At 44.4% G+C, this 19536-nt stretch overlaps 1 protein-coding gene across 1 annotated transcript in view; it reads right to left on the minus strand.

Moving 5' to 3' along the window:
• Positions 1–348: 348 nt before the first annotated feature.
• Positions 349–19536, minus strand: part of LOC311104147 (protein shisa-8) — a gene marked incomplete at both ends in the record, with an annotated part of 87048 nt that continues 67860 nt past the window's right edge. The window contains 3 exons of the mRNA XM_084145836.1: positions 349–884; positions 1180–1257; positions 8748–8864. Coding sequence (XP_084001962.1) covers positions 349–884; positions 1180–1257; positions 8748–8864 — 731 coding nt within the window. The remainder of the gene's footprint in view (positions 885–1179; positions 1258–8747; positions 8865–19536) is intronic.

Consider the following 19536-nt stretch of genomic DNA (forward strand, 5'->3'; position numbering starts at 1 on the left):
TGTGGGGGGTGGGGGTTTGTGGAGTAGTGGTGCCAGGGGGAGCAAAGAGGAGATTGACCAAAACAAAACAGGGAGGATGCTGGGACAGGGAGGGAACTTAAGGGAACCAGGTCTAGAGAGAGAGCGAGTCACTTCATGTGATCGTTATCTTCCGTTTTGGGTGTTACATATACATGATCAATAGCGAAGAAAACCTGGAATTAAAATAGCAAAAGTAGATTGCTTGTCCCTGTTCGTCCCCCTAGCCATCGACACGACATTGATTCGTACAAAAAGCTTACGCACCCAGGCCTTCCTCCCAGTCCTATACACTCTTCTCTTGCTCTCCTGCTCTTCAAACGTCCATGCTCAGACTGTGACCTCTGTCTTGCTGTTGGTGGGCAGCCCCTTGTTTTTGGGGTGCATGTGGGGTGACTGTCCATAGCCCAGGGGCTGGGAGAAGAGCTCCGGGAGCGTCTCAATGCTGAACTGCCGCTTGTTGGAGTAGACCTGCCGGCGGCTGTTGGGCTGTTGATGTAGTTGCTGTTGATGTTGTTGATGCTGCTGATGCTGCTGATGCTGCTGATGCTGCGGATGTTGCGGATGCTGCGGATGCTGCTGCTGTGCCTGCACGATGTGGGAGGCCGTTGGATGCTGGACATGGCCCTTACTGGAGTCCCAGACTTTGAAGGCCGAGCTGGAGGTAAGCGGGTGGGTGTTGGTCTTGGGCTTGGGGAGCTGGGCAGCGGTGATGGTTATGGCCAGTGGGGCGTGGATGTCTGGAGGGGGCAGGAAGGGCTTGTCCTTGTGAAAGGCGATGGGCTGGAAGGTGGGGGGCGAGGAGTGATGGCGGGAGTAGTCCACCATGGGGTAGCCCTTGTAGTAGTCCCTTGCTGCCGTATCTGCTGCGAGAAAGGGGAGGAGACAAAGGTGGGAGAGAGAGAGAGAGAGAGAGAGAGAGAGAGAGAGAGAGAGAGAGAGAGAGAGAGAGAGAGAGAGAGAGAGAGAGAGAGAGAGAGAGAGAGAGAGAGAGAGAGAGAGAGAGAGAGAGAGAGAGAGAGAGAGAGAGAGAGAGAATGCAGTTAGTGGTATACAGGTCAAAATACCTTCCAAATGCCTTTAATCTTTTCCTTTGTTTCAAGACATGGCATCCACTCAACCTGTGGGTCCACAATGAGTTATATGGGTCAGAATATCTACCTGGTACCCCCAGAGACCTCAACAATGTCCTCCTTTGTTCAGATACAGTAAGAGCTCTGTTATCCAGTGGCCAAACCCCTAAACCAAGTTAAAACAAACAAAACAACAACAATGAAAATCTGTAGGGACCTGCTGCACAAGCATCTCCTCCCTACTTTATCATGCTGTAAATACACATTTGATTCCAGGTAATTACATTGTACACATTGTAATAGCAGTGTAATAGACTCCATCATAGTGTGGCTGTAAAATATGCTGGCATAAGAGAGCACAGATGTATAAAATGCACTGAGCTACCACACTCATATCACTGCTAATAGCTTTGAACCTCGCCCAACCTCTCTGTTTTAATTAAATGTACACATTTAGGCAAGTTATACAAGACATTGTATCCCTTTCTGGAGTCACTTGTATGCTATTCTGCTGCCAAGGGAATAATTAAGGTGAGACACCTCTCCCCCTGTGTTGATCCCTGTGCCCTTGGCTTTGTATTATATACCATCAAAGGAAACAGTAGCTTTAACACCATCACCCCTAAACCAACCTGTCAGGTAAACCTACAATGACATGGAGGTAGAGCTGCACAGAGTGTACAGTGGCTCATACCCACAGGGCTTGGTTGTGTGTGTGTGTGTGTGTGTGTGTGTGTGTGTGTGTGTGTGTGTGTGTGTGTGTGTGTGTCTGTGTGTCTGTGTTTGTGTGTTTGAGAGGGGGGTTAAAATGCCTGTACCGTTAACGTTGAATGAAAACAAATAAGAAAAAAAGCAACAGCAACTGGCGTATAAGCTGGAGTTTTGAGTGGAGTAAAAATAGAGTGGGTTTGGAGTGTCGTGTCGTATTAGTGAGGGAGCCCTGAGTGCTGTTTCGTGAGGTCACAGCCGCCAGACCCTCAGCCCTCAGACACCAACAACCTTGTTCGCCTCACTGTTTTGTCATTTCTGTTTTTCTTTAGCCTATTTTGTTGGAAAAAATGATCCTGGTTGTTGTTGTTTCTTTCCCCCCTCCCCCTCAGCCTCTGAGTGTGTGTGTGTGTGTGTTTGTGTGTACTTGCGTACATGTGTGCGTGCCTGCCTGCACCATCATACATACACTACATGGTCAAAAGTATTTGAACACCCCTTCAAATAAGTGGATTTGGCTTTTTCAGCCACACCTGATGCTGACAAGTGCATAAAATTGAGCACACAGCCATGCAATCGCCATAGACAAACATTGGCAGTAGAATGGCCCGTACTGAAGAGCTCAGGGACTTTCAACGTGGCACTGTCATAGGATGCCACCTTTCCAACAAGTCAGTTTGTCAAATTTCTGCCCTGCTAGTGCTGCCCTGGTCAACTGTAAGTGCTGTCATTGTGAAGTGGAAATGTCTAGGAGCAACAACGGCTCAGCCCGAAGTGGTAGGCCACACAAGCTCACAGAACGGGACCGCCAGTGCTGAAGCGCGTAAAAACCGTCTGTCCTCGGTTGCAACAATCACTACCAAGTTCCAAACTGCCTCTGGAAGCAACGCCAGCACAATAACTGTTCGTCAGAGCTTCATGAAATGGGTTTCCATGGCCGAGCAGCCGCACACAAGCCTAAGATCACCATGCGCAATGCCAAGCCTCGGCTGGAGTGATGTAAAGCTAACCGATATTGGACTCTGGAGCAGTGGAAATGCGTTCTCTGGAGTGATAAATCACGCTTCACCATCTGGCAGTCCGACGGACAAATTGGGATTTGGCGGATTCAAGAAGAACTCTATCTGCCCCAATGCATAGTGCCAACTGTAAAGATTGGTGGAGGAGGAATTATGGTCTGGGCCTGTTTTTCATGGTCTAGGTCCCTTAGTTCCAGTGAAGGGAAATCTTAACGCTACAGCATACCATGAAATTCTAGACGATTCTGTGCTTCCAACTTTATGGCAACAGTTTGGGAAAGGCCCGTTCCTGTTTGAGCATGACAATGCCCCCATGCACAAAGCGAGGTCCATAAAGAAATGGTTTGTCCAGATCGGTGTGGAAGAACTTGACTGGCCTGCACAGAGCCCTGACCTCAACCCCATCGAACGCCTTTGAGATGAATTGGAACGCCGACTGCGAGCCAGGCCTAATCGCCCAACATCAGTGCCCGACCTCACTAATGCTCGTGGCTAAATGGAAGCAAGTCCCCTCAGCAATGTTCCAACATCTAGTGGAAAGCCTTCCCAGAAGAGTGGAGCCTGTTATAGCAGCAAAGGGGGGAGCAACTCCATATTAATGCCCATGATTTTGGAATGTAGTGCACATGTATGAATGCAGATACTGGTAGAGGGTATGCCCTGGAAGTTATAGCGTGTGCAGACAAGCAACAAGAGTTGAGTTTTATTTGCAGTAATTGAGCATGAACGAATGCATTTCGCTATTGGTTACTCAGAGTACAGTATGTAGATGTAATTTTTAAAATGGGGTCATTTAGTGGCGTGCCATGCATGAAACATTCTCTTTTTCATCACTGCGAAAGCTCCTAGCAGTTTCTGTGCACTGGAAACTATTGAATCAGTTTTATTGAGATTAGCAATAATGTTGCACTGAAAATGACCCGAAGTTCAACAAATTTGAGCCTTTCTATTGACTATGATGTGTGAATGTATACAAATACAACAATTGCCCTTCAGCATATATTGGCTGTATGATAAGTCAGTACAGCCAATATAAGTACATTTGTAGTGTGCTAGGTAGCATACTATGCTACAGGTAACTGCCAAAGTAAAGGAAAGACTTGAATAAATGACGGTTACAAAGTATATTGAAAGCAGATGCTTCCTGACAGGTGTGGTTCCTGAGTTAATTAAGCAATTTAAACATTCCATCATGCTTTGGGCCATGTGTAAAAATACCCAGTTGACCATTATTTTGGTTATCATGGCTAGAATAAGAGATCTCAGTGACTTTGAAAGAGGGGTCTCAAAGCAGCATAGGGGGTTTAACGGGTGTGTGTGTCACGAACGTTGAGAGACGGGTCGGACCAAGGTGCAGCGTGAAAAGGGTACATGTTTATTAACTCAATAAACATAAACAAAACAAGAAACAACGTAACGCGAAGTCCTCAGGCTATACACATACAAGCCTAAAACAGAACAAGATCCCACAATACACAGTAGGCCAGGGTTCTTCAATTCCGGTCCTGGAGGGCCGAAACACCTCTGTTTTTCATCCTCTCCTTCTAATCAGGGGCTAATTCAGACCTGGGACACCAGGTGAGTGCAATTAACTACCAGGTAGAAATAGAAAACAGAAGTGTTTCGGCCCTCCAGGACCGGAATTGAAGAACCCTGCAGTAGGCAATAGGCTACCTAAGTATGATCCCCAATCAGAGACAACGAGCGACAGCTGCCTCTGATTGGGAATCATACCCGGCCAGACATAGAAATAGAAAACTAGAACTTAAACATAGAATGTCTAACATAGAATTCCACACCCTGACTCAACAAACAAGAGTTCTATAGGTCAGGGCGTGACAGTGTGGCCATGGCCTAAATCTGGCTTTCCTACTATTTACTCAAAATGCATACTGTGTACTAATTGTACTATGTACTATTTAGCACGTACTGTTTATTAAAAAGTATGCAGTATGCCATGGCCGAAACGTATTACTTTTGATGCATTCAAGACAACTGGGAATTCGGAAACAAAACTAGCTCAGACTGGGAAAAATCGTGAAGTCAGTGATCTTCACGTCGGAAAAGTCGGAGCTCTAGGATGACGCCCGAGTTTCTGACTTGTAATTCCGAGTTGGCTGACCATTCAAAACTATTTTTCCCAGTCGGAGCACATTTTTTTTCAGAGTTCCCTGTTGTCTTCAACGCACCATCAGTTATGGCTTCACATATGAACCGGAAAGGATCGTCTGTAGTCCCACTCTCCATCTGTGGAGGATGCATGCATTTGAAGACTTGGCCTCTATTAGTTGATCTAGCCAACTATAGATAGACTACTCATGATGATGTATTGCTTGTTTGTTTTTTGCTTTTGACTCAAACGGCCTACTATTTCGGACGCAAGTATGGGTATTCGGACACGGCCTGTGTGTGTGTGTGTCTCAGTCACCAGATCTGAACCCAATTGAACACTTATGGGAGATTCTGGAGCGGTGCCAATTTCTTGTGGAAGAGTGGTGTTGCATCCCACCAACTGAGTTTCAGACACTTGTAGAATCTATGCCAAGGCGTATTGAAGCTGTTCTGGAAGCTCGTGGTGGCCCAAAGCCCTATTAAGACATTTTATGTTGGTGTTTTCTTTATTTAGGCAGTTACCTGTATATTGGTCCTGAAACCCAATATCATCAAATCACAGACCAGTCTGGAAAAAAGCTGGATTTCTTGAAGATCATAAAACATTAATTTCCTTGAAAAACGATCAAAAGCGGGAAATTGTGCTTTAATACAGAACATTATAACACTTTGTTTTGTTAAAGAAAGTTCTCAATCTTCCAAAGGAGAAGAACTAAAGATGTATAAAGCTGCTTTAAATGGCCAAATCAAGGCAATTTCAGGAAATTATTTTTAAAAGCTATTATGCTGATAATGGCAGGTTGTGGCATGTGCCACGTTTGGCAAGTCATGGGAGGATTAAATGGCTATGTTGCAAACGCCACTGTATACAGGCATGTGTTTATACATTCTAAATATTCTAAAAGGATAAGCAGCTTTATTCCAGCAGAATAGCAGTCTAGCAGGTGCCAGGTCATTCATGTTTAAGACTTCCATTGATCCCCACACCACAGCCATTTTGAGGCCAAGTAGGGGTGTGCTGTAATTAGCCAGATGAAAACAATGATAACAAACGATATTGCACTAGACTAGACTGACATTTTAGCTCTTTATCCTTACTAGTGATGCTTGAAACCCATTCTACCCAACTACTACTACGCTTGCTAAGAAAGATTTGCACGAAAGTGACCTCGGGGTTGCAGCAGCATGCATTTTGTCACAGGGAATCACTGACGTTCTCGGCCGACTGCACAGGAAGTGCGCGGTGAGAGAGCATATGCGCTGAAGGCGGGGGACCGGCAATGGGGCCTTGCTGCCCTCTCCGTCCATTTCGCGCCCTCTCCATCACTTTTTCACTCTACCACTTTGTGCCCTAGCAGAAATTCTCAGGTCATTAGAGTTTAATTAAGATACAGGGCTACGACTACATCCTGGTCCAAGGACATGCTGGTACACCTGGCAGAAGTTGGCTGGCGCCCGAGCCAAAGCCTTCTGAACTACACTCTGTCCTCTCAATGACTTTGCCCACACAGCGAGTGGTGACGTGCCATGTTGTTTATTGGCTTGCTGGGGGGTACAATCACGTGTGAAGAGATGAGAGGGCTAAGCCTACATCCCAAATGAGCTGCTGTGTGTGCCCTTATGAGTGTGTCTGCATGTGCGCTTGTGAGTGTGTCTGTGTTTGTATGTGTTGTTTAGAATCTCATGCATCAACCTGTTTTTCTGCTTGTACGGCCATCTGCAAGCGTTTGTGTATGAATGTGTATGTGTGTGTGTGTGTGTGTGTGTGTGTGTGTGTATGTGTGTGTATGTGTGTATTTGTTCATATGCATGTGTGTGTCCGCAGGACCAAACGGCTGTCTGCTCCATTTATGAGAAGATAATAAGTGAAATACCCTAGAGGCGTAGAGAGACTCCCCTCTCTTAAGATCAATGGATTCAAATGAGATGCAGAGATGTAAATACAAAGCAACTGCCTGTGGTAATGCACCAACCGTGAGGTGCGCCCTTGTCAAGGGCCCGATGAGCCGGCATGCCAACCTGCTGTGCCAGAGGACCGTGCCCCGGCTGGGACCACGGATGGCAGCCACGCCATCGTCTGTACAACCTACAGCCATGTGTGTGTGTGTGGAGTGTGTGTAGAGTGTGTGTGTGGTGTATAGAGTGTGTGTGTGTGCGTGAGAGTAAAAATAAATAAATGAATGCAGCGCAATTAAAAGTGACTACATTAAGGACCAAGTCATCCACTTATGTATTCTGTTTAGGGTCCTCCTGGTGAGAGGGGTTTGGGATTATAAAATGTGCATTCATCAAACGGAAAGGAATATGACAACGGATGGAGAAAAAGAGTGTTGCATCACATTCGGATGAAAATGTTAATTTAAGTATTTTACTGCAAATGTCAATGACAACGTCATATGAATCTATTGGCTTTTCTATTGACGGTCCCTTGGTGCAATCACACGTATTTAGTCAGTGAGCAGCATAATGAAGTGGACTTTTCCATCCTGCCATTTGTGGTTTTAGAATAGGAGGGCTAGTGAGCAGTTCTAATGACATGCAATACTCTTATGGCGCATGCATGCATGTGTCGTGCTGTCTTTCCAAATAAGCATCAGTGTGTCCTTGTCTGTCCAGAGTGATCAGATACAATCACGTATGGTTGTGTGTGTGTGTGTGTGTGTGTGTGTGTGTGTGAGTGTGAGTGTGTGGCGTCAGTATGCATGTGTGTGTGTGGCGTCAGTATGCATGTGTGTGTGTGTGTATGTTGGAGTCAGTGTACTGTAAGTATGTGTGAGTGTGTGCTTGTGTGTGTGTGTGCTTGTGTGTGTGTGAGTGTGTGTGAGGCCAGGTGGCCAGCCAAAGGGGAAAGAGCCACCATGTCCTGGTATCCCTCAACGGTTCTGACCTATCCAGACATATACTGTCAGTCACTCAACAGGGAGTCATGTCACTCACTATCCTGACTGTCTGTGCTTGAGCTGTCTGTGTTCCATATGTGTCTTGGAGGATATGTAGTAGTGTCAGTATGTGTGTTTATGAGTTAGTCATGATAGAGTAGGGCAGTGGAGGATGTGTGGGAGTTACATCATTGTTCATATACAATATACACCCTCTACTTGATTACCACACATGTTTTTCACCCGTTTCACACAGTCAAACATGTTTTTGAGAGCAAAGTATAGGCATGTTATAATTAAGAACTAAGGCTTGAGGGGGTGTGGTATTTGGCCAATATACCACGGCTAAGGGCTGTTCTTAGGCACGACGCAACTCAGAGTGCCTGGATACAGCCCTTAGCCGTGGTATATTGGCCGTATACCACAAAACGCTGAGGTGCCTTGTTGCTATTATAAACTGGTTACCAACATAATTAGAAGAGTAAAAATAAATGTTTTGTCATACCCGTGGCTAATCAGCAAGTGTTTGTGTATGTGTGTGTATGTGTGTGTATTTGTGCATATGCAGGTGTCTGCTCCATTTATGAGAAGATAATGAGAAGATAATAAGTGAAATACCCTAGAGGCTTATAGGGCACGAACCACCCAGTTTATAATATACAGTAACATTATATAACATTATAGGGTCGTACCCACTCTCTTCAATACTGGAGTGTCACAGGCACTGTGTCTAACGTAATAATGATGTCAGTTCTTCAAATGCACATATGTAGAAATATCAAAATATAAAATACATAAAATACGTCTATATTATTGGGTTTTGGATTTATGTTTGCATGAGTGAATAGGTTTTAGTGTATTTCTGTCTATGTGAACTGGTCTATGTCGATAGGCACTGTATGTGACAGGATGTCTGTAGTGAGCAATGCGTTGCTTACCCACAGCCTTGAGGGAGGTGCACTTGTTAAAGCCCAGACCAAGGTTGTTGTGAGGGTGGGAGAGCGCCATCGCTGGACCCAGGGGTGAGAGGGCAGCGTTATTCAGGTGGTTGTGATCTGAGAGAGAGAGAGAGAGAGAGAGAGAGAGAGAGAGAGAGAGAGAGAGAGAGAGAGAGAGAGAGAGAGAGAGAGAGAGAGAGAGAGAGAGAGAGAGAGAGAGAGAGAGAGAGAGAGAGAGAGAGAGAGAGAGAGAGAGAGAGAGAGAGAGAGAGAGAGAGAGAGAGAGAGAGAGAGAGAGAGAGAGAGAGAGAGAGAGAGAGAGAGAGAGAGAGAGAGAGAGAGAGAGAGAGAGAGAGAGAGAGAGAGAGAGAGAGAGAGAGAGAGAGAGAGAGAGAGAGAGAGAGTAAAGGAAGAAAGGGAAGAAGAGAGAATGAGCACAATTCTGCTATTACACTCTAATTAGTCCCAACACCTGGGATTGAAGATACACCATTGACAGAAACCATGTGTACCACCATGTGTAGCATCATGTGTACCACCATGTGTACCACCATGTGTAGCATCATGTGTACCACCATGTGTAGCATCATGTGTACCACCATGTGTACCACCATGTGTACCACCATGTGTAGCATCATGTGTACCACCATGTGTAGCATCATGTGTACCACCATGTGTAGAATCATGTGTACCACCATGTGTACTACCATGTGTAGCATCATGTGTACCACCATGTGTAGCATCATGTGTACCACCATGTGTACCACCATGTGTAGCATCATGTGTACCATCATGTGTACCACCATGTGTAGCACCAAGGTGATATCTAGAACCTAAAAGGGTTCTTCGGCTGTCCCCATAGGAGAACCCTTTGAAGAACCCTTTTTGGTTCCAGGTAGAACTCTTTTGGGTTCCAGGTAGAACTATTTTGGGTTCCATGTAGAACCCGTTCCACAGAGGGTTCTACGTGGAACACAAAAGGGTTCTACCTGGAACCAAAAAGGATTCTACCTGGAACCAAAAAGGGTTCTCCTATGGGGACAGCCGAAGAACCCTTTTGGAACCCTTTTTTCTAAGAGTGTATAGGAGGCATGATGGCTCAAATCCCGTCTTCCCGACATCAAAGAGTCTATTTCCCAAAGGTGTTTTATAATAATATTAATAATAATAATAATAATATGCCATTTAGCATGTTTTGACAGGCACTACAACCACAACACAACACAACCACAACCACACTGTACAGTACTAGCTGTAACTATACCGTGTCAAGGTTGTTGTGACCCGACATTAACCCTCATTCAACCAGACCCCCACAGTGGTGCACCCTGGGTCACAGTGAATGGGGGACTAACGTGGCCCTGTAGTTGCAGTCACGGATATGGCGCTCATGAGCACCGCCTCTCTGTTTGCCCTGGGGCGGTGTGAGGCCGGATGGATTGTTGTGGTACACACATGCAGAGCATCGACATGCAGATGGAAACTCTGCCCAGAGCTATACATTTAGAGAGTTATGCCAACTTTTAGAATTTTGAATATTGTTCTAATTCTAGAAATTCAGTTACAATATTTAAACAATGCTATGTAACTGAATGTCTAGAATTAGAACAATATTCAAAATTCTAAAAGTTGGCATAACTCTCTAAATGTATGGCTCTGGGCAGAGTACATATTTTAAGTGTTTTTATTGCATTTTTGAATGAACTTTCTTTGTTTTTGATAACTTGTTGATAGATTAACTGTAATATCTGGTGGTGACCCACCAGAATGATGCAGCAACACCAGATCAACAGCATCTGCGTTTTGGCCCCATGCCCCAATTCCTAGAGGAAAGTGAACCGCAGTGTGAGGAGATTTTTGTTTTTTTATCTTTATTTAACTAGGCAAGTCCGGCCAAACCCGGACGACGCTGGGCCAATTGTGCGCCGCCCTCTAGGACTTCCAATCACGGCCGGTTGTGATACAGCCTGGAATCGAACCAGGGGGTCTGTAGTGACGCCTCAAGCACTGAGATGCAGTGCCTTAGACCGCTGCGCCACTCGGGAGCCCAGAGGAGATGCAGAGGCTCGCTTTGTAGGGGGCTTTTCTGGACCACTGCTGAGGTGTGGTGGTCTTACTGGTGCTTTTACAGTCGCCGAAGCATCACCCAGGTGGGTGCTACATTTCAGTAGTGGATGATCTAGCCTAACCATGGAGGAGGAGCTGTGACTATCGAAGACGCTCTGTGGCCTGTCTGTCAGATGTCTCTACCTCCCTGCCTGACTGTACCATCTGCACTTCCTTTTCCGAACTGCCTTTCATCTAAAGCTGTGGAAAACAATTGTATTTATATATTTAATGTAATATCTTATTTTGTTCTTGTCTATTACTGTTCTGTACTTTGTCATGTATTTGTCCATTTTATGTGGACCCCAGGAGGAGTAGCTGGTGCATGTGCAGTAGCTAATGGAGATCCTAATAAACTGACCTAAACCATCGCCCAAGAACTGCCAGATCCCTCCATTTGTTTTGTTAAATAGTTGTTTGTTTATTTTGTTTTTAAAGCAACTTTAAGATTCTACTTGGAATGAAAAGCCCTATATAAAATAAATATATTATTATTATTATTAATACCATGGCATTGTTGAATACTCCTTTCTGATTGGCTTGAAGGGCATTCTAGAGTGTGCTTTATTTAAGTGATAATGCCCGAGAAGCCGGTGTTTGGAGGATATATTGGCACGGGTGTTGTTAGGCCCGAGACGAAGCCAATATATCCTCCAAACACCAGCTTCGAGGGCATTATCACTTTTATACAACGGGTTTCCAACATATTCAAAAAATGATTGTCATATTTTAATTTAAACGTTATTTTGATTAATTTATTCATACTATTTCATCCTTCCACAAAATATAGTCCCAACATCTATGTTCTGTATCCCAGTCGTTCATTCTAAATGTTCCATTGCCATACTGGCTGGCAATGTTCTTATCCCTTGCTTGCTAGCTAGCCAACTTTGGCTAACTTACAGTCACGTCAAAAAGTGCAGCCAGAATAACAGCAAAGTAGCTGCATTTGCAAATGTTTAAGCTGTTTTGTAGTGACATTTATTTGGATACATCCATAACAATGAGCTAATGATGCGCGATTTCGCCTGGCATAGAAAATGTGCTCTCTCGTCAGGACACTGTTGTTCAGAGGAGCTAGCCAACAACACAACTAACACAATCACTTCAAACTGAAGCTGGGAAGACAGCAAACTAGCTGCACTTTGTTTCGTTTGACCTGTTTTCCATTGATAGTTATTTGTATATATCCATAAAAATGATGCTGATTCATTTCGACTTGCTGAGAAAAGCTGCCTGTCTGTCTCATCCCGACTCCCAACAAGTTCATTACTATGGGACAGCTGGAGATCGAAATTGAATATTGAAACAATGTTGCAAATGTCGGAGAGACAGACAGCAAGGTTTATCCAAATCTCTGCTGTTGAAAACTAAATGTTAGTCTAAAAGAAATGTGAGATAATGTCTAGATGCTTTTTATAGTGGAGATCAAGTTTATAAATTGCCTGGCTGGGCTGATGAGACAGTGGATTGGGCAGATGGAAAAGAGTAGATAGGCATTTTAACGTCATAGATTTAGCCGGTGGTAACTTGTGGAATAGACACCGGCTGGAATATGGTTTTAACCAATCAGCATTTAGGATTAGACCCACCTGTTGTATAATTCCCTTTATAAACTGGGTGGTTCGAGCCCTGAATGCTGATTGGCTGACAGCCGTGGTATATCGTATATCGTATCGTATATACCGTATACCACGGGTATGACAAAACATTTATTTTTACTGCCCTAACCAATTTATAACAGCAATAAGGCACCTCTGAGGTTTGTGGTATATGGCCAATATACCACGGTTAAGGGCTGTATCCAGGTACTCCGCATTGTATCAGGCTTAAGAACAGCCTTAGCTGTGGTATATTGGCCATATACCACATCCCCTCGTGCTTTATTGCTTAAATAACGCACGTTATATTTGCACGGTAGAATAGTTCATTCTTACGTTCTATGTTTGAGCTGCTTTTGAAAGCAAAAGTCGAATTGAAAACATTATTGGTATTGTTGAATTCAATGTTTATAATTGCAAGCTAGTACTGATGGTTTGGTTAGCTAAACTAGCAAGTCTGTTTGTTTGGTTACCATGGCAACTACTGTAGTTATCTAGTAAACTTGCTAGCTACTTCAGTGGATGTTGAACACATTTCTACTGGCAAATGATCACATTTCTAGTGGCAAATGTGTTAATTATAGCCATCATATAAAAGGGATAATCCACTCGGGGCTCTATGCGTTCTCTAGAAAATAATGCAACTCCAACACCTTCCACGTCGTTTATTATTTTCCATAGAACGCATAGCCCCTCGTTGATTATTCCTTACGTAATGTTAATTGGGAGCTAACATGGCTGCCATAGAATGTTGAAGTGGCATGTAAATGCATCATAATGCTCATTCTAGACATTCAGTTACATGACATTGTTTAAATATTCCCCATGTAATGTTAATGGGGAGCTAACATGGCATAGAATACACAAGGTGCAATTTCAGAATTTGGTTGTGCATCAGCAGTCACTCAATTAGCCCATGATAACCCACGAGCCACTGCAGCCCCTCATAATGAGTTCTGTTTTTTTGTGGCCCCCACCTCAATCAAAGTTGCCCATCCCTGTTCTAAATACATGGCTCTGACTCTGCCTAATGTGTTCCTGCTACGTGGAGCGGGAAGCCAGGGGTCAAGTGGAGGTGAAGGGTCAATGCTGTGTGTGTTCCATCAGACACACATACAGTGCCTTGAAAAAGTATTCATCCCCCTTGGCGTTTTTCCTATTTTGTTGCATTACAACCTATAATTTAAATGGATTTTTATTTGGATTTCATGTAATGGACATACACAAAATAGTCCAAATTGGTGAATTGAAATGAAAAAAATAACTTGTTTCAAAAAATAAATAACGGAAAAGTTATGCGTGCATTTGTATTCACCCCCTTTGCTATGAAGCCCAAAAATAAGATCTGGTGCAACCAATTACCTTCAGAAGTCACATAATTAGTTAAATAAAGTCCACTTGTGTGCAATCTAAGTGTCACATGATCTGTCACATGATCTCAGTATATATACACCTGTTCTGAAAGGCCCCAGAGTCTGCAACACCACTAAGCAAGGGGCACCACCAAGCAAGCGGCACCATGAAGACCAAGGAGCTCTCCAAACAGGTCAGGGACAAAGTTGTGGAGAAGTACAGATCAGGGTTGGGTTATAAAAAAATATCAGAAACTTTGAACATCCCAAGGAGCACCATTAAATCCATTATAAAAAAATGGAAAGAATATGGCACCACAACAAACCTGCCAAGAGAGGGCCGCCCACCAAAACTCACGGACCAGGCAAGGAGGGCATTAATCAGAGAGGCAACAAAGAGACCAAAAGTAACCCTGAAGATTGGAGTATCTGTCCATAGGACCACTTTAAGCCATACACTCCACAGAAAAAAGCCATTGCTTAAAGAAAAAAATAAGCAAACACGTTTGGTGTTCGCCAAAAGGCATGTGGGAGACTCCCCAAACATATGGAAGAAGGTACTCTGGTCAGATGAGACTAAAATTGAGCTTTTTGGCCATCAAGGAAACCGCTATGTCTGGCACAAACCCAACACCTCTCATCACACCGAGAACACCATCCCCACATTGAAGTATGGTGGTGGCAGCATCATGCTGTGGGGATGTTTTTCATCGGCAGGGACTGGGAAACTGGTCAGAATTGAAGGAGTGATGGATGGCGCTAAATACAGGGAAATTCTTGAGGGAAACCTGTTTCAGTCTTCCAGAGATTTGAGACTGGGATGGAGGTTCACCTTCCAGCAGGACAATGACCCTAAGCATACTGCTAAAGCAACACTCGAGTGGTTTAAGGGGAAACATTTAAATGTCTTGGAATGGCCTAGTCAAAGCCCAGACCTCAAGCCAATTGAGAATCTGTGGTATGACTTAAAGATTGCTGTACACCAGCGGAACCCATCCAACTTGAAGGAGCTGGAGCTGTTTTGCCTTGAAGAACGGGCAAAAATCCCAGTGGCTAGATGTGCCAAGCTTATAGAGACATACCCCAAGAGACTTGCAGCTGTAATTGCTGCAAAAGGTGGCTCTACAAAGTATTGACTTTGGGGGGGTGAATAGTTATGCACGCTCAAGTTTTCGGGGGGGGGGCTTTCGCAAGCCACTGTAGGGTATAACATGTAAACATACAACAGACATGTAGCCATCAAAAAACATTATTGTATCTACTATGTATCCACTATGTTCATCTGTTCATAACGGTTAGGTGACCGCCACACACGCATAATCGAAATTTCACCACAACTGCCCTTATATACGGTATATTCAACAGTGACATTTTTGTATGGCTTGTGATTTTGAACATTCTGTAAGCGGAACATGCCATATACACTGAACAAATGTGACAGAAAGAGGCTTGGTCGCTTTGGCCCTCTCCTATTATCACAGCACTGAAATGGGACCCCGCAGACCTCAACTTCTAGCACGCTCACCAATCCAGTGAGGTGATGCTGGTGTTCAGGCCAATGACAAGATAGGAAGCTAGCTAGTGTGACAACAACAGCAACCTGACCTGAGATGACTGACAGTTGCCCAAATGTAAGCACCAGAGGGTGACAAAATGTTAAATGTTTGTGCCGCTTTAGATGCATCTTTGCAACTCAGAATATAATTGAGTCACACATTATTGTCAGACTCTCTGTAAGGTTACTAGTCATTGCATGCTCATTTAAGATATGTAAAGCTATATAGCTACTGTACACAGCTGTTTTGTGTGTCCCTGGTGATGACATTTTGAAATATTCACTAAATATCTTTCACATTTCAGTGAATAGATAGAATGATAACTTTTTGTAAATTAACCATTTGTGCTTCCGGGTCATTACGTAACATAATGTACAAAATGTTTGGAAGGCATTGTTATTCCTAGGTCACTTAGTGGCACGAAAAGTTACCAAACACAGAGCAATTCTGTAGTCCTGGATGGGATCCGGATCGTCCAATGCATGTTATGTATCACATCAATGGAAACCATGCAAGGAGATAAAAGGAGTGGTAGAAAAGAGCAGCAAGTGAAGGATGACGCTGAAGTTGACTGATTGAATTAGAAATGGATCTTCACATCCCCGTGTAATTGATATGTGATTATGACACACGCTGAGTGAGCCGTGCGGAAAATTGACTGTCTTTCGTGCCACAGTGCACCACTGCTCTACACTCCACTCCACCCCAAGGAGAATAGTGAGACTGGCGCCTAGCCACCGAGGCTCACTTGCTCCATGGCTGATGAGCTGTGAAGCGTTTGATTCAGGCGCGCGGGACATTTCCCACCAGTTCTCCCTCTCAAGAGGGGTCCATCCCTCTGCAATCCCAGCGGTCATCTGAGCTGGCACCCCTAATGAGATCTGCCTCTCACCGAAATTCCCTCTGAATCCCTTTCCCCTCTGTTCTGAAAACTCTGGAATGCACTCTGACTGACTGGCTGGTCAGAGCTACAGCTTAGTGCTTGTTAAATCCAACTATTTTTCATTCTTCTTTTTAAATGTTGTTTTTGTAGTTTTTGACAGATTAAAAGTACATTTACATTGTAATACTACTGACAGCTAACTTTCTAACTCTGTCCATAACTTTTGGACTTTATAGTCCAAAAGTAGCCTGCAGAGCTCCATCATACTATCCAGGTCTGTGCCCAAACAGTTTGAGCTTCTACTTCTAAAAATCCACCTTTCCAGAAATAAGTCTCTCACTGTTGCCGCTTGCTACAGACCCCCCTCAGCCCCCAGCTGTGCCCTGGACACCATATGTGAATTGATTGCCCCCCATTTATCCTCAGAGTTTGTACTGCTTGGTGACCTAAATTGGGATATGCTTAATACCCCAGCCATCCTACAATCCAAGCTAGATGCCCTCAACCTCACGCAAATTATCAACGAACCTACCAGGTACAACCCTAAATCCGTAAACATGGGTACCCTCATAGATATCATCCTGACTAACATACCCTCTAAATACACCTCAGCTGTCTTCAACCAGGATCTCAGCGATCACTGCCTTATTGCCTGCGTCCGTAACGGGTCCGCGGTCAAACGACCACCCCTCATCACTGTCAAACGCTCCCTAAAACACTTTAGCGAGGAGGCCTTCCTAATTGACCTGGCCCAGGTATCCTGGATGGATATAGATCTCATTCCGTCAGTAGAGGATGCCTGGTTGTTCCTTAAAAGTAATTTCCTCTCAATCTTAAATAAACATGCCCCATTCAAAAAATACAGAACTAAGAACCGATATAGCCCCTGGTTCTCCTCAGACTTGACTGCCCTTGACCAGCACAAAAACATCCTGTGGCGTACAGCATTAGCATCAAATAGCCCCCGCGATATGCAACTTTTCAGGGAAGTTAGGAACCAATATACACAAGCAGTCAGGAAAGCAAAGGCCAACTTTTTCAAAAAGAAATTTGCATCCTGTAGCACTAACTCCAAAAAGTTTTGGGACACTGTAAAGTCCATGGAGAATAAGAGCACTTCCTCCCAGCTGCCCACTGCACTGAGGCTAGGAAACACTATCACCACCGATAAATCTACAATAATCGAGAATTTCAACAAGCATTTTGCTACAGCTGGCCATGCTTTCCATCTGGCTACCACTAACCCGGCCACCAACTCTGCACCCTCTGCTGCAACTTGACCATGCCCCCCCCGCTTCTCCTTCACACAAATTCAGACAGCTGATGTTTTGAAAGCGCTGCAAAATCTGGACCCCTACAAATCAGCTGGGCTAGACAATCTGGACCCTTTCTTTCTAAAACTAGCCGCCGAAATTGTCGCAACCCCTATTACTAGTCTGTTCAACCTCTCTTTCATAACGTCTGAGATCCCCAGAGATTGGAAAGCTGCCGCGGTCATCCCCCTCTTCAAAGGGGGTGACACTCTAGATCCAAACTGCTACAGACCTATATCCATCCTGCCCTGCCTTTCGAAAGTATTCGAAAGCCAAGTTAACAAACAGATCATCGACCATTTCGAATACCACCGTACCTTCTCCGCTATGCAATCCGGTTTCCGAGCTGGTCACGGGTGCACTTCAGCCACGCTCAAGGTCCTAAACGATATTATAACCGCGATTGATAATAGACAGTACTGTGCAGCCGTCTTCATCGACCTGGCCAAGGCTTTCGACTCTGTCAACCACCGCATTCTTATTGGCAGACTAAATAGCCTTGGTTTCTCAAATGACTGCCTCGCCTGGTTCACCAACTACTTCTCAGATAGAGTTCAGTGTGTCAAATCGGAGGGCCTGTTGTCTGGACCTATGGCAGTCTCTATGGGGGTGCCACAGGGTTCAATTCTTGGGCCGACACTTTTCTCCGTGTATATCAATGATGTCGCTCTTGCTGCTGGTGACTCTCAGATCCACCTCTACGCAGACGACACCATTTTGTATACATCTGGCCCTTCATTGGACACTGTGTTAACAAACCTCCAAACGAGCTTCAATGCCATACAACAATCCTTCAGTAGCCTTCAACTGCTCTTAAACACTAGTAAAACTAAATGCATGCTTTTCAATCGAACGCTGCTAGCACCCGCCCACCCGACTAGAATCACCACTCTCGACGGGTCTGACCTAGAGTATGTGGACAACTACAAATATCTAGGTGTCTGGTTAGACTGTAAACTCAACTTCCAGACTCACATAAAGAATCTCCAATCCAAAGTTAAATCTAGAATCGGCTTCCTATTTCGCAACAAAGCCTCCTTCACTCATGCTGCCAAACATGCCCTCGTAAAACTGACTATCCTACCGATCCTTGACTTCGGCGATGTCATTTACAAAATAGCCTCCAACACTCTACTCAGCAAATTGGATGTAGTCTATCACAGTGCCATCCGTTTTGTCTCCAAAGCCCCATACACTACCCACCACTGTGACCTGTACGCTCTTGTTGGCTGGTCCTCACTACATGTTCGTCGTCAAACCCACTGGCTCCAGGCCATCTATAAATCACTGCTAGGCAAATCCCCGCCTTATCTTAGCTCATTGGTCACCATAGCAGCACCCACCCGTAGTCTGCGCTCCAGCAGGTATATCTCTCTGGTCATTCCCAAAGCCAACACTTCCTTTGGCCGCCATTCCTTCCAGTTCTCTGCTGCCAATGACTGGAACGAATTGCAAAAATCTCTGAAGCTGGAGACTCTTATCTCCCTCAATAACTTTAAGCATCAGTTGTCAGAGCACCTTACCGATCACTGCACCTGTACACAGCCCATCTGAAATTAGCCCACCCAACTACCTCATCCCTATATTGTTATTTATTTTGCTCTTTTGCACCCCAGTATCTCTATTTGCACATAATCTCTTGCACATCTAGCATTCCAGTGTTAATACTATTGTAATTATTCTGCACTATAGCCTATTTATTGCCTTACCTCCATAACTTGCTACATTTGCACACACTGTATATATATTTTCTGTTGTATTTCTGACTTTATGTTTTTTTTTTTACCCCATATGTAACTCTGTGTTGTTTTTATTGCACTACTTTGCTTTATCTTGGCCAGGTCGCAGTTGTAAATGAGAACCTGTTCTCAACTGGCTTACCTGGTTAAATAAAGGTGAAATAAAAAAATAAAATAAACAGAAGACATGGATTATTGAGTCATTGTTAGTTTTACACTTAAGACATGACTCTGCCGTT

Source organism: Coregonus lavaretus, assembly GCF_964263955.1.
Source record: "Coregonus lavaretus genome assembly, chromosome: 28".
Taxonomy (NCBI): Eukaryota; Metazoa; Chordata; class Actinopteri; order Salmoniformes; family Salmonidae; genus Coregonus; species Coregonus lavaretus.